The following is a 15,463-nucleotide window of genomic DNA, read 5'->3' on the forward strand; positions in this document are numbered from 1 at the left end:
ATCTGCCACTCAGCAAACATTGACTTTTTGACTGTTGCTAATGCAACTTCCTTGTTAACTTCATTTTCTCAGCAGCAGCATCAATGAAATTGGCTCCAATTACGGAACAGGTTTTGATAAACATCCCATATCCCCAGAAGACAATGAACCATTTTACACTGTGTGAAGTGATTGGTTCATTTGAGTGAGAGACCTGGATATTGTTTTGTTTAAGTAGTTATATTTAGGATGTCAAAGGCATTAATGTTAAGCATGTGAACCCATCAATCATAAAATACCCTTTTATGAACTAAAGAAAAAGCCATTCTTTAACAAAACAACACCACTTCCTCTTAAAAAAAAGATCACATAAAAATGAACCTTCATACATAAATAGAGTCATGGAGACACAGTACATAAAATACAACATATTAGGAATCCTCCTAATAACAGCTATGGGGGCAGGAAAGTTAAGGGTTTTTTAAATTCTTAATGAATAATAAAGGCACGTCATGTGGGTGGGCCCCCTCAATGTGGGGGGGGGGGCAAGTCGACGCCCCACCAGCTTGTTCTTAATACAAAAGTATATTTGTATGAAGTTATTTACCTTAGGAATTAGGAACCTGCGGTCCTCCAGATATTGATGGACTACAACTCCCATCATTCCAACCACTGTGAGACGCGGAAGACCTGCTCCCTGCCTGGCAGGCCTTTTCCACCTGGCCTGAGAAGGCGGAACCATGACTCACTCCAGCTACAAAAGCTGAGGCTGCTCAAAAGACTCTTGGACTGGGATGTTATTTGGGGGTTGTTGTTGCTTCTGCTGCTGCTGCTGGTTTTGTGTACCTTTATTGTAAATCTTGTAATTTATGTGGAAATTGTTCCATTTATTGGGTAGTTTTAAATGTTTTATTTATTGTTTCTGACTACTTTTGTTTTGTTATAGTTATGTATTTTTTTTTCATTGTGTGAACTGTGGAAGATGTCATACAGATGTCATATGTATGTCTATGCTGGCTGCGGCTGATGCAAGTCGCAGTTCAACAACATGGCTTAGGGCCCTTGTATCTATGGGACCACCTCTCTTGGTATGCCCCGCAGAGGACCTTAAGGTCCATGAATAACCATAGTTTAGAGGTCCCAGGCCCTAAGGAAGTCAGACTATCCTCCACCAGGGCCAGGGCCTTTTCAGTGATGGCTCTGAACTGGTGGAATGCTTTGTCCCATGAGACTAGGGCCCTTCAGGATTTAACCTCCTTCCGTCGGGCCTGTAAGACTGAGCTATTCCACCTGGCCTTTAATTTGAATTCAGCCTGAACTTTTATTTCCCTTCTCTTCCCTCCCCCTCCCCTTTTATGAAGATCACCCACTCTGAGACCCCACAGCTAATTCTCCCCTGGCCTCCTCGATGGCCCAAGTAGGACCAATTCAGCCAGCTAGCCCCAGGGATTAACTAATGCTTATTTCCCCCAAATTGATTTTTGATTTTTGAATTTTATTGTTATTCATGTTTTTATACTGTATTTTATGCTGCTTTTATAATTAAGTGTTTTAAATTTGTTGTTAGCTGCCCTGAGCCCGGTTTTTGAACCAGGAAGGGCAGGTATAAATAAAATATTATTATTATTATTATTATTATTATTATTATTATTATTATTATTATTTGGAGGACCACAGATCTTAAAAGACTCTGCTTGGAAAACAGAGAAAAGGTGCAGTCTAAAGTAGGTATCATCTGCTCCTTTCAACCGAGGACTGACTCTATTCTGTGATTAGCTGGTTCAGAACAACTATTCTCACACTTAGATGTAGGCATTGAAAAAAATATTTGCTCCTGGTTTTCACTTTAATAATGAAGCAATTGTTGTAACTATTATTAAACAAAACAGATATGAGAAATATTTTGTTACCACCCAATAAAGTAAAAAAATGCACCAATGCTAATTATTATTATTTTATTATTAATAATCATTTTATTATTTATATCCCACCCATCTGGCTGGGTTTTCCCAGCCACTCTGGGCAGCTTATGGCATATCTAAAAACAAAATAAAAACATCAAGCATTAAAAACATGCCGAAACAAAGCTGCCTTCAGGTGTTTTCCAAAAGTTGTGTAATTCTTTATCTCCTTGACATCTGAAGGGAGGGAGTTCCACAGAGAGGACGCCACTACTGAGAAGGCCTTCTGCATGGTTCCTTGTAACTTTGCTTCTTGCAGTGATGGAACAAGCAGAAGACCCTCAGAGGAGGACTTCAGTGTCCAGGCTGGACGATGGGGGTGAAGATGCTCCTTCAGGCATACTGGGCCGAAGCCGTTTAGGGGTTTGAAGGTCAGCACCAACACTTTGAACTGTGCTCAGAAATGTACTGGAAGCCAGGGAAGATCTTTTAGGACTGGTATTATATGGTCCTGGCAGCCACTCCCAGTCACCAGTCAAGTAAGAGGTGATATAATAGAGGTTTATAAAAATTTGCATGGCGTGGAAAGGGTGGATAGCGAGAATATTATCTCCCTCACTCATAACACTAGAAATCATGGCACAGCAATGGGCACCCGCATGGCCCCACAGTATGCCAACATCTTCATGGCAGATTTAGAACATCAGAAATAGACTGGAAAGAGAAGCTGCTGAATTGCAACTTATTACCAAACTTAAAACCATGGAGAGACCTGGTCTGAACAAAGACATTGGATTCTTATCTCATTATACATGAAAAAGCCATTTTTCACCTTCTCACCCCTTGCTTTTTCCTGTAAGACCTATTGCAGTCGTTAAGAGTCGTCAACAGGCTCATCACAGCTATCTGCCAATCACCCATTCCCACCACCCTTCTGAGTAATACCCCTCCCCACCTTCTCACTATATAGAAGGGTCTGGTGACTTCTGTTTCAGTGTATCTGAAGAAGTGTGCATGCACACGAAAGCTCATACCAAGAACTAACTTAGTTGGTCTTTAAGGTGCTACTGGAAGGATTTTTTTTTGTTTTGACTAGAAATCATGGACATCCAGTGAAGCTGATTATTTGAAGGTTCAGGACAGCTAAAAGAAAGTACTTCTTCATGCAGTGCATAGCTAAACTATGGAGCTCACTGCTGCAGGAGGCAATCATGGCCAACAAGTTGGATAGCTTTAAAAGAAGATAAGAAAAGTTAATGGGAAAAGGCGCTATCAATGGCTACTATCCATTATGGCTATTCTCTGCCTCTATGGTTGAAGGCAGTATGCTTCTGAATACCAGTTGCTTCAAACTGCAGGAGGGAGGAGTCCTCTTCCGCTCAGGTCCCACTTGCACATTTCCCATATGCATCTGGTTGGCCAGTGTAGGAACAGGATGCCGGACTAGAAGAGCCAATCATTTGATCCTGCAGGCTCTTATTATGTTCTTATATAAAGGTGGCATATTTGCCATGATTCACTGTGGCAGCATGTGGATCTAGTTAAGGGATCACTGATGGCGCATATTTATTCCTTTGTAAATCCCATTCATCACAGTGGGGCTTACATGCAGTTTACTGGCATGCAGAACCCCAGTGCTCATTTGCAAGACAAGGGAGTTTATACTGATGACATTTATACTACTCACCGCCAGAATGTGGAGGTGGTCCACAAAGCAGAACCATCCCTTGTCCTTGTCGTACTGACACTGTACTTCTTGTCCTGGTTTTGAAATTTTCAAGATCTATTGGGAATAGATAAATAAACACATAATGTTATGGTACACATGTTATGGCACTCACTACCCAAATGAGAAGGGATAGGATATTGAGCCTTTAGATTCTCTAGAAGAATTTAAAGCGGTGGCATGCAGGAGAACTGCTGATGGTCAAGAAGGTCTATCCCCCAAGAATTCTACTGCCTCAAGGGAGTGAGTAGTGTTCAGGGTGCAACTTGGTTATCTCCATATTGTGCACACTCAGGATACATCTGTGTGAAACATTTTTCTTGGGGGTGGGGGGATAAACTTGCAGGGGCCTTATAGGCTATCTAATCCACCTGCCTTTCTGCTCAGTGCAGGAGATCCAGAGCTAGAGCATCTCCAAGATATGTCTTGAAGACTTTCAGAAGGAGACCACCAACCATCTACATAACTGGTCTCATTGTTGAACCATCTAACCACCAGGAAGTTTCTCCTAATGCTTAACTGAAAGCTATTCTCCTGGAGCTTGGTTCCATTTTCGCCTGTCCTGTCTTCTGGGGCAGAAGGTAACAAAACACCATGCATTAGCCCTTTAGGTATTTGAAAAATGCTCTCAAGCTCCCCCCTCATTTTTCTCTTCTCATGATGATGATGATTAACATTTATTAAAAAGTTACAATACAGCTTTGTCCCCTGCCATATTACAGAATTATCACTCCAATCCTCAATTCCACTTCACTGTCATGTTGGCTCACTGAATACCCTCAACAGGAGCTCAACTACTGATCTGGTTTTCTCTTCTCTAAACCTAATCCAGTTTATCTACTTTGTTCTTAAATGTGTGTTACCCAACACAGTATGCAGTGCTTCCGATGAAATCTGCTTAATATTGAATAAAGTGGGGTTTTTTAATTGTCAAGTGGTATGTGCGCATCAGACAGATTTAGTAGTAAATAGGACATTTCTGAGTCAATTCAATGTGAGTTACAGGCAGGCCTTATAGTGGGGATTTGCCCCTTCTTTCCCAAGTGTCCCTCTTCACCCCACCTGAATTTAAAAAGCATATTGAATGGAGCACAATGAGCTCTTAGGGAATGCACAAAAGGAAAAAAAATGGAATAGTCCACTCATGGACACTAAATACAACATTACAGTAATCATGTGGTCAAATATTTCACACAGACAGTTAAATGCACAGAAGACGTGGCCGAGATTAACTCTTGAATTATCTTGCGCACTGAACTTTCTCATCAGAAGTGTCCCAAGTCACTGGAATGACAAGAATTGAAAGATGGGGAGGACTCATGTCTGTGCCTCATTGTAAGTTAGACATGGGTATATTGAGGTTCATGAGCTATGGCAACTAAAATCCCCCTTTGTTTTGCATTTATCATCCCAACATTAAGTTGTGATAACAACCACATGAAGGAAAACTGCAAAATGGCCAATTCTGTCCCAACACCAAGCACTCTGAAACATTCTTTTTCTCTGCCTTGTGTATTACACTTAAGCTTATTAATTGCCAAGGTTACTATTGGTAACCCAGCCAACGGCACTAGTTATTGATCAGCAACTTCAGCTGCCAAGGGAATTCAAGGCAAATGCTCCAGCAGCACTGAATCAACTCAGGGGCTTTTTATCTTACATAGTTGTTTGTTTTTCCCAGGTTTTTATTTTTTATTTTGGGGGAGGGGGCTTTTATAGCGGCTGAGTCTTCATTTGCTGATCTCAAAATTGATGTTCAGCACAGCATAAAACCAAGAAAATACACAGGAGATAAATGTATTGAACAGCTGGAAAGTAATTATATTGTTATAAAGGTGATAAATTAAACTTTGATTTTTATCCCACTTTGATTTTTTCCCCATTCCTGTTAAGAGCACAGTTGCACTGGAAGTACTGCTTAGGTGTGCTTCTCACAAACCTGAATGTATTTTCCTCCTCCAATTAGGACAAGCTGTTCTTTAGAAATCTGGGTGAAATTATGCCGACAGTAGAATTCTTAACATAAGTTAAGGCTACAACCCTATAACCATTTTCCTTGGAGTAAGAGCCAGTGCAGTTACTTCTGAGTAGACATGCATACAGTTCTGCCCTTAAAGGTTTGAAGTTGAAACAAGGAATTGGGGGAGGGGGATAGCTTTGGGGAGGGCAAAAAGAGAGAAGTTTTAAATTTAATTTTTAGGAAAATAGCCAAATAATCAACACTTCCGATATGGGCTGCGATTCGCCCAGGTTTTTCCCAGAAATTTTAGCCACTTTTTGAAAATTACACCCGGACACCATTTTCAACAGACGAATCTTGGCTATGTCTGGGAAATTCCGGACGCAAGGCAGCCCTAGTATCTTCGAATAAAGAAATTTTACAAAGTTGTCAGAGCAGGATGAGCACAGGATGAGACAGAGAGAGACTAACTATACAGAGAAATGATCTACTATCTCTGAAAAGCTCTAAGAACTTGGGACACAAACACCCGAAATAAACTAATTGTAATTGCTGAAATTCCAGAATTAGCTAAAGGGACCTGTCTTATTAAAGGTGAGTGCTAGCAGTCTGGATATTTTCAAAAAAGTTGACAGATCAATGGGGACTAGGTTTATCACTGACTATTAGCCATGGCTGATACTGAAAAAAAAAAATCCTTATTCATAGTACACCTGTGATTATAAAATACTGTACTTTTGAAAATGTGAGCTTCCCAGATGAAAGTGGACTGGGTGAATCTTCATTTTGATAAAGGATGTGGGCCACTCTTTACTTCCGCCCTGCACTCCAATCATTTAAAAAATGACAATAAAATGTCCCTATTCCTGTAACAGGTAATTTTTAAAGAAACTGAGGGTTAAAAATATTCAGATCTTATCTTGGGCACAAGAGCTCATAAGACTAGATCAAGAGGCCATCAGCGCATCTTAATAAATGTATGTGTCTGATGCTATTTCTGCAGTCATCCCTCATAACATGCACTTGGTACAATTAGGAAAATAAACTCCACATCGTTAAACCAGCATTTATTATTATTAATTATTAGTATTATTACTACTGCTGCTATTACTATTTTTGCAAGAAAGGTCTCTACCCCAGTCTCTACTAGTGAAACACTGTATGCTTGTTCCACCAAAGTATCATGCTACCATTAATAATCCATTCATAGAATTGTAGAGTTGGAAGGGATCCCAAAGGTCAACTAGTCCAACTGCCTGCAATGCAGGAATCTCAGGTAAAGTATCCATGACCGATGGCCATCCAACTTCTGTCAAAAAACCTCCAAGGAAGGAGAGTCCCAAAGGAGACCGTTCCACTGCTGAACAGCTCTTACTGTCATAAAGTTTTTCCTGATGTTTAGTAGGAATATCCTTTATTGTAATATGAAGCCATTCGCTTTTGAGTCTTACACTCCAGAGCAGGAGAAAACAAGCTTCTTTCATGTGACAGCCCTTGAAATATTTGAAGATGGCTATCATATTTCCTCTCAATGTCCTCTTTTCCAGGCTAAACATACTGAGCTCCTTCAACCATTCCTTATAAGGTTGGTTTCCAGCCCTGATCATCTTGGTTGCCCTCCTCTGCACACATTCCAGCTTGACAACATCCTTCTTAAATTGTGGTGCCCAGAATTGGACACAGTATTCCAGGTGTGGTCTGACCACAGTAGAATAGTGTGGTATTATTACTTCCCTTGATCTGAACACCAGACTTCTGTTGATGCAGCCTAGAATAGTGTTAGCTTTTTTTGCTGCTGCATCACACCGCTGACTCACATTAAGTGTGGTTCACCAAGATTCCTAGATCCTTTTCACATGAACTGCTAGTAAGCAAGGTGTCCCCCATCCTATATCTGTGCATCTGGTTCTTCCTGCCTAAGTGTAGAACCTTACATTTGTCCCTATTGAAATTCATTTTGTTAGCTTGGGCCCAATTCTCCAATCTGTTCGGGTCATTTTGAATTCTGATTCTGTCTTCTGCGGCATGGAGATTATCAGCATTTGAAGATGTGCAGCAGGTTATATCGTTACCCTTTCCCTCCTCTCTTGTTCTCATATATAACTTTGATTAATGGTGGAAAAAGGAGGTGAAAGATCATCTGCCCTTGTTCCTCAAGTGCAAGGAGCTACACTTGAGATTTACCTGAGAACTAAATTGTACTGCAAGAAGCAGCTCTCAGATTGATGATTTAAATCTAGTCAACTGATTTCGCTCAAAGGTAGATTACAGGGCATAAATAAAAATGTTGTCGATTAATACTTCATGTAGTTTCTTATTAATAAAAGCTACTAGTCTCAAATTAAGATCAACACCTATTCAAAAAGCTGCTTCATGACTGTTCACAGCCACCTTTAATATTACACTTGATTGTTGCCCATGACTATGATATACTTGCATTAAAAGAAAGTATTGATTTCTTCAACTGACTTGTTATGTGACCTCGGGTAAGTCATTTAGCTTCATTGTGTCAAAGTTTGCTCATTTGAAATGATAAGTGCAATGATGCTTGAACTATCTGTGCTTCTGAAGAGGCCTAGTTAATTAATTTATGCTAAGAGGTTTGATGCTCTAAAACGAAAGGTACCAGATAAGTGCACGTGAGCCAAAATCCTCTTTTCAGCATGAACTTTGTTTTTCTCTCTAGTTCTGTGCTAACTTTTTAAAGTCACCTTCATTATGAAGCCAACACGAAATTCTCAGCAATGTCTGAGAAACATGCCAGCTGGAAATAGATTGGCCCCGATTAAAATCTCCGTATATCGTCTAAGGGAAGAGGAATTGCCAGCTCTATCTGGTACAATACATCTCCCATTTTCTCTAACTGCTAACCTTTTGTGTAGGATGTTCTATGACTCACTTCTGCAATATCAGATGTGTCACAACAGAAGCAGAAAAATCAGAGAAAGCGAAAAACTGACAACCCACAAGTCACGCCAGCATGCTAAATATGAACATTCTAACCTGCACCATATGGCTCTTGATGGTAGCACTGATCCATGTTTAGCTTGAATAAGCAATGTTTCTTCGCACATTTTAAAATTAAGAAGAAGTGCAAACATCAATATTTACAGTCTATGAGCATGGAATTGTATGGCAAATTAGGGCTGCATTATTTCCCACCCCCTCTCATTTATAGCCTACACAGCCAGGGATAATAATAATAATAATAATAATAATAATAATAATAATAATAATAATTTTTATTTATACCCGGCCCTCCCCAGCCAAGGCCGGGCTCAGAGCGGCTTACAAGCAATAATAAAAACAAGTTGAATGATTACAACTTTAAAACAAAATTAAAATACAACATTAAAATATTGAAACATTAAAATATTAAAATGTTGCCTCATCGCAGGAGGAGAAGGAAAGGAAAAAAGAAAGAGAGGGAGGGAATCAAATTGGCTCCAAGCCAAAGGCCAGGCGGAACAACTCTGTCTTACAGGCCCTGCAGAAAGAAATCAGATCCTACAGGGCCCTGGTCTCATGAGGCAGAGTGTTCCACCAGGCAGGAGCCAGAGTTGAAAAGGCTCTGGTTGAAGCCAATCTAACTTCCTTAGGGCCCAGGACCACTAGGGTGTTGCAATCCTGGCTCTGGTTGAAACCAATCTAACTTCCTTAGGGCCCAGGACCACTAGGGTGTTGCTATTTATGGACCTTGAGTCTCTCCGTGGGGCATACCGGGAGAGGCAGTGCCGTAGGTACGAGGGTCCTAGGCCGTGAAGGGCTTTAAAGGTCAAAAGCAGCACCTTAAATCTGACCCTGTACTCCACCGGGAGCCAGTGCAGTTTGAAAAGCACTGGGTGAATATGCTCCCATGGTGGAGACCCCGTGAGGAGCCTCGCTGCAGCATTCTGTACCCTCTGGAGTTTCTGGGTCAGCTTCAAGGGCAGCCCCACGTAGAGTGAATTACAGTAGTTAAGCCTGGAGATGACCGTCGCATGGATCACTGTGGCCAGGTCGGGAAGCAAGTTCAATTCATAAATTGGGACAGGATTAAAGTGCATGCAAATGTTACAAGAAGCCCCAGAACAACTGAACCTCCTCCTCCTCAAATACATAGACTTGATTTGTATTGTGCCGATTATGCTTCCATCAAAATCAGCCCACCCCACCCCCATGCTGGTCTTGTAGTTCAAAACATATCCATTTCACACATGTGCATAATTTCATGGCCCATATGTTACTAAACATTCTCAACTTGGCAGCAACATCTTGAGTCCACTCAAGGTAAAATGGAACCATGATTGAGAGAGAGAGGACAAAACAAAGTGATGATTTAAGTTGAAATGTGAACCCTGTGAGAATTCAATCTGCCCTACTTTGGGAGATGGACTGTCATTTCTTCCTCAAACGTTCTTCAGAAGCAACCTCTGAGATATACCAAATCTAACTGACTCCAATTTTCATCAGCAAGATCCAGGAACCAAAGGAATATCTCATGCGGTGGGGTGCAGCCACCAATCAACCGCCCTGTCACTGCTGAAAACCTCGTGCCCAAGGCAGCAACTAATCCCCAGTCCCCCCAATGCACTGTCCATGTATAAGACAACCCCCCATTTTAAAAGATTATTTTATAATAATAAAAAACCTCGTCTTATACACGGAAAAGTACAATAACTGCAATGCTATGAACTTAAGTCCATTCATTGATCAACTCATATTCCCCACTCACTCCATCCCAATTTCTAGTCAGGCATAATGCTTGTACATTTCATACCGAAGGCTTTTTTCTTCTTGTTGTTTTTAGCTACAATGTGGAAATAATTCAACTAGTGAACTCAATGCACCCTCAAAACAATAATGAATGCACTAAAGAATCCCTAGGGAGGCTGCTTGTCTCAGGTCATTGACAATTTGACAAAGAGGCCCTTATCTCTCATGAAAGCTAAGCTCTGTTTTACACTTCTTGTTTACCAAATGAATATTTTCATAGCTGTTTTTCCTTAGGCTTATTTTTTTACCCCCCAAAATAAAAATAAAATAAAAATTGGTTAAACATATTTTAAAATCAGAATGCTCTAAGGATTATACACTCAGGAGAGTTATTGAACATAAAAAAATAAAACAGCACTTTCCTTCACTGGTCTCGTCAGGTCGGGCTATAGCCTTCAACTGCCCCTTACATTCCAGAATCTCCTTTCAACTTGTAGGCAGCACACAATCATATATGTTGATTCAATTATTTTACCTTTAACTCGAATGGTAATTAACTTGGTGGGAGCTCATAATTTCCTGGTTATGGCTTGGATTCAGACTTTGCTTGCAGTGGCTGGAAAGGCTGCTGCCATCCCCTTACAGCCTCCAGCAATACTTTCTATCCTAGGGCCTCCAATGAGATGCCTGCAGGTTCAAGTTTTCCTGCCAATACCTCCTACGATGCCTGCAAAAGGTCTCAGCAAATACTCCTTCAAAACTGAACAATGCACGTGAGGCTTATGGCTCTTTCTGCTCATTTCATGAGACCATAAGCAGAGCCTACTGGATCAGGCTAATGGCCCATCTAGTCCAGTTCATCCTCTTGGCGCTCACGACTCTCCTGATTTGTGGTATGTACTTTTACCCTGGGCTCAGACTCTCCTAAATTAAACATGCACCCTCGAACGTGCCCACAGTTCGTTGGATGCCAGGACTAGATCCAACCCTCTTTTCTGTTCTGAGCACAGGACAGCTTCAAGGCACTTCTCTCTGTGAGCAACTGCAGTGGTGGTTTATATGGGTGCCTTTCCCTTCATTGATGGGAGCAGTGGCAACAATGCAGGGGCAACAATGCAGGGGAGTGTCTGTACCTTTTTGTAGTCCTGACCCTTTTTCTGCCCTTTAAGTTCTGGAAGCCATTTTTTAAATGTTACATCCCCACAGCACTTTCTCAAAATTCCAGATGTACCCATTGGCTCATAAAGGTTGATGACTCCTTTCCTGCACTAGACAACCCTCTGAGACTGTGTTGGAGGCAATGTAGGAGGTGGCAGACACCAGTGGGCGCTTTCCCCTCATTCAAACCTTGCTGAGAAGATAGTCCCACCTATACAAATCAAATCTGCATCCAACCCTAGATCTTGCATCTATTTATTCGTCCATTTTCTATATCCCAACATTCATCGATTCATGAATCCAAGGTGGGATAAAATACATAACACTCATAGCAAATAGACATCACCCACCCACCCACTACAGAATAAAAGTTTAAATATCAAATAAAAGTTAATGTCCTTTAAAAAATATATACATAATGCATCAAGAGTTTTCTAAATTTGTAAAAGAATTAAATGGCAGTGCAGAGAGTTATGTTAATGGTAAGTTAGCCAAAATAAGTGGCCACGGCCATCTTTAGATCTACCAGAATATTCTAAATTATTGGCTATTTTGAAATAATTAAATGGCTCTGATCCATTTATGCATGTGGATGTTGTATACAGATAATTAAGAAGCTTCGGTCATTGTCTGGGGGAAGCAGGAAAACCAAGACAACATCATTTGCACAATCATTTGTACACACATGCAGAGGCATAATGAATTGAGACCAACGTGTTAATGCAACTTTGAGTTACTTGAATCTTACTTATGAGTGTGTGTTAAAATTTAGTATTTATATTGTTTGTATGCTTAAAAATGAGATAATTATACATTGTGCTATAACCTAAGAGAATGCTGAGATCAATCAATTCTTCATACATTGTTAAATCCAGATTTATGAAAGCAAACATGATTAATTTTCTGGCTTAGAGCAGAAATATTAGATGCTATTACACTGCTACTTCTGACTGAAAAGCTGTCTCTTGAGGCACAAGTGGTTTATAATTGGTATGATGTGCAAAGAAACTGCAAGACAAAAATAGCTATGGTTTTGCTTTCTCAGGATATTCTTTGTTACCACAGGTCTTTGACTCTTGGTATTTGAAAATCTGTCATGAAAGATTAGCGGCTCCAATACAAGGCTACATGTTCATTCTGATGCTGAGAAGTGGTAGAGGCATACCAGTGCTGTGGGAATCATACAAATGCACCACCGGGACATGGAGTGGTAGTGGTAGGATTTTAAACTGTTGAATAGGAATTTTTCATATTCAGTAAGAAAACCTTTTTGTCAAACAGCATAGCAAGTAGCACAGAAATCAAGTACTTTTTATTCTAAGATTCTACAGGCTAATCACTGCTCAGGCAGAGCTGTGCAAATGTGTCTAAAGGATGACTTAGAATGCTCTTGGGAACTGTGCACAGCTCTGGGAAGCTCCTGAGTCTTGGAAGCAATAATCTCTAGCTTTGACCAAGCTCAAGAAAGTTCCTTAATCTGAGAGAGCAAAAGTGTGCCAGTGATGGGAGATGCTAGAGGTAAGCAGCTGGTGGAGCAAGAGATGTGAATCTGAGCTTTGTACAGTTGACTTATGTTCCAGTCCTGCAAAAGCCAGGAGTTTTGTACATACCACATCTCTCTGCACAGGCAAGCAAAAGGTACCCATCCAAGACCACAATTCAGCCAGGCAAAAGCACTTGAAGGAGGCATGAAGCACAGCCATGGATGGGTGTGGCCTAGGGTAGGCTTAACAAAGGTTTACCCTGTCTACTATTCATGGCAGCTAGGCATTTCTATTTTATTTTGCACATATGATTAATTGTAGTATTGTTAAACAAAAAAAACTATTATCTACCTGAGCAGAATGATGATCTGAGAGTGGTGTCAGGAAAACTTAAGCAACTGCAAATTGTATTTGGCTGGGCCTGAAGCGATTCTATGATGCTGCCAGCTAATCTATATATAGTTCCTTTTTGTACCACTTCTTGCATCTCCGTATTTACAGCAAAATCATGCTTTTCGTATCCCGGACACAAAACAGACCTGGCTGCATGTGAGAAAATAAGATACCCTCCACTGGCAAACAGCTCATCCCACAACCATCGCCATCAGCAGTTTTCATATTTACTCCTTTGTCCCATGAGGAATAGATTTAAAAAATGCTTAGGAAGATCTTTAGTCATAATAGCTAGTGACATCCTCGGCATATTTTTCTCTCTGCATCTTTCCTCTCCCTCTTTCCACCTCCTCTTCAAATACTGGGTCTTGCTCAGGACAAACTTATTAAACACAATACCCTAACTAATATAACACAACAGCAGTCATACAGCACACCTGGCTGCAAACGAAGAGGCGAGGCTTTAGCCCACTGCATCAGCCTCGCTTGGATTAGCTCCATCTCACAGAGCTGATTCCATCAGCATCTATTCTATATGGCTATAACAGAGAGAAAGGAGAGTGAAACAGCAGTGCCCCCTTTGTTAATTAAGGTAGGATCAAATGTGATTTGGTTCTTCCCTGTCCATAACTGTTTCCTGCACTGGTAAATATTTAAGTTAGTTATTTAACAGCATAAAAGTAGTAGAGTCTCTGTGTTGCTCATTTTCCCCTTCTCTCCTTATTCCTCCTTCCTTTTGTACCATGTACCACCGCTTGGACATTTAAAACAAAAATATACTAAGCAGTATATAATTGCTTTTTATAGGCCAAGTGGCATATAAATACTTTTAGATAAATAACGAAAGTCTATTAGCATGAGCTAATTATTTTAAACTGTAAACGACCTTGAGAACCTGAGGAAAGATAGAATGTTAAAAGCAAACAAATGAATCTCATTTGCGTTCTACAAACACTACCATGGTACACATTGTAAATTAAATTTTAGCACTCTTCAACTGTTTTCACTCTCCTTCCTTGGAGGTTTTTAAACAGAGGTTGGACGGCCATCTGCCATGGATGCTTCAGTTGAGATTCCTGCATTGCAGGGGGTTGGACTAGATGACCCTTGGGTTCCCTTTCAACTCTGATTCTATGATCCACTGTTTTGCTATTTAAACAATTGTTTCACTGATGCTGCAATATTGCTGCGATATTGCTTTTATTATACTTTTCATGCACAGCATGTTTTTTGTCAGAAAGAAGCATTCAACCTCAAAAATAGTCATCTTTCTTTCTGGTGTAAATCTGGGCTGGTGAAACAAGAGGATGACATGGAAAAGAACTGTGTAGTAAAAGTAGTAATTAAAAGCCTGCGGCCACAAAGTGGTGTAATTATGGGTGTAGACAGCTGTACAACTTCAGCATCAATTGTGAACCTTAAATCTGCCAGAGGTGGATTTTTTTTACATCCACACTTGTTTGGGACATATTTCTTTACACATTTCTGAACATATTCTCCATGTTCAGGGAGTAAGTAGATAATTTTTTTTGTTGGGGGAGGGGGTTATGCTGCCAGTCTGATGTTCTTCCCTCCAGCCCCCGGCACTATTCTTCACCTCAGAAACTGCACAAGATACCAGACAAGCATATCTGGTCTCTCTAATAATGTGGGACTGAGCAGCCAAATGGTCTATGAAATCTAATGGCTGCAAGGCCTTTAAATATATTAACAAAAATTATTACATGAAAAAGAGCTGAATTGTTTTATTAGAAGACGCAAAAAGGCAAGGGTACAAAAACCCTGAATAGCATATACACAAAACCTATGATACAATTACTAGGGTGGTTTTAGATTCAGACTCTTAGCTTATCAAGAATATATATTTGATAAATGTATACACTGACATTCTATGAAGGCACAGTTTTATGCCAACAAGTTTTCAGCCTGGGGACATAATTCCGCTCCTTCTTTTCATCTCAACAGCCAAACATAAAAACAAATATATAAGCATACCATTCTCCCTTAGTGTTGGGCCAAGGCTCACTATGTTGGACCAGGGCTCTATTGAGACAAGATTCAACAAACCCCTCAGCAAATTTAATGTCTAACAGACCACTGTATTTTAATACTTTGTTGGAAGGGTGGCTGGGGGGACCCAGCCAGATGGGCAGGGTATAAATAATAA

At 40.4% G+C, this 15,463-nt stretch overlaps 1 protein-coding gene across 12 annotated transcripts in view; it reads right to left on the reverse strand.

Moving 5' to 3' along the window:
• LOC310837225 (contactin-4) overlaps window positions 1–15,463 on the reverse strand; it is a 509,134-nt gene that overhangs the window by 177,237 nt on the left and 316,434 nt on the right. For 10 of the 12 annotated variants that reach the window (XM_083723375.1, XM_083723377.1, XM_083723366.1 and 7 more), the window contains one exon: window positions 3,568–3,663. In XM_083723375.1, the coding sequence (XP_083579501.1) occupies window positions 3,568–3,663 (96 nt within the window). Of the gene's footprint in view, window positions 1–3,567; window positions 3,666–11,394; window positions 11,419–15,463 lie in introns of those variants that run through there. The other 2 variants (XM_083723368.1, XM_083723367.1) reach the window with 2 other exon arrangements.

This window comes from Podarcis gaigeae (genome assembly GCF_964106915.1).
Source record: "Podarcis gaigeae genome assembly, chromosome: 2".
Taxonomy (NCBI): Eukaryota; Metazoa; Chordata; class Lepidosauria; order Squamata; family Lacertidae; genus Podarcis; species Podarcis gaigeae.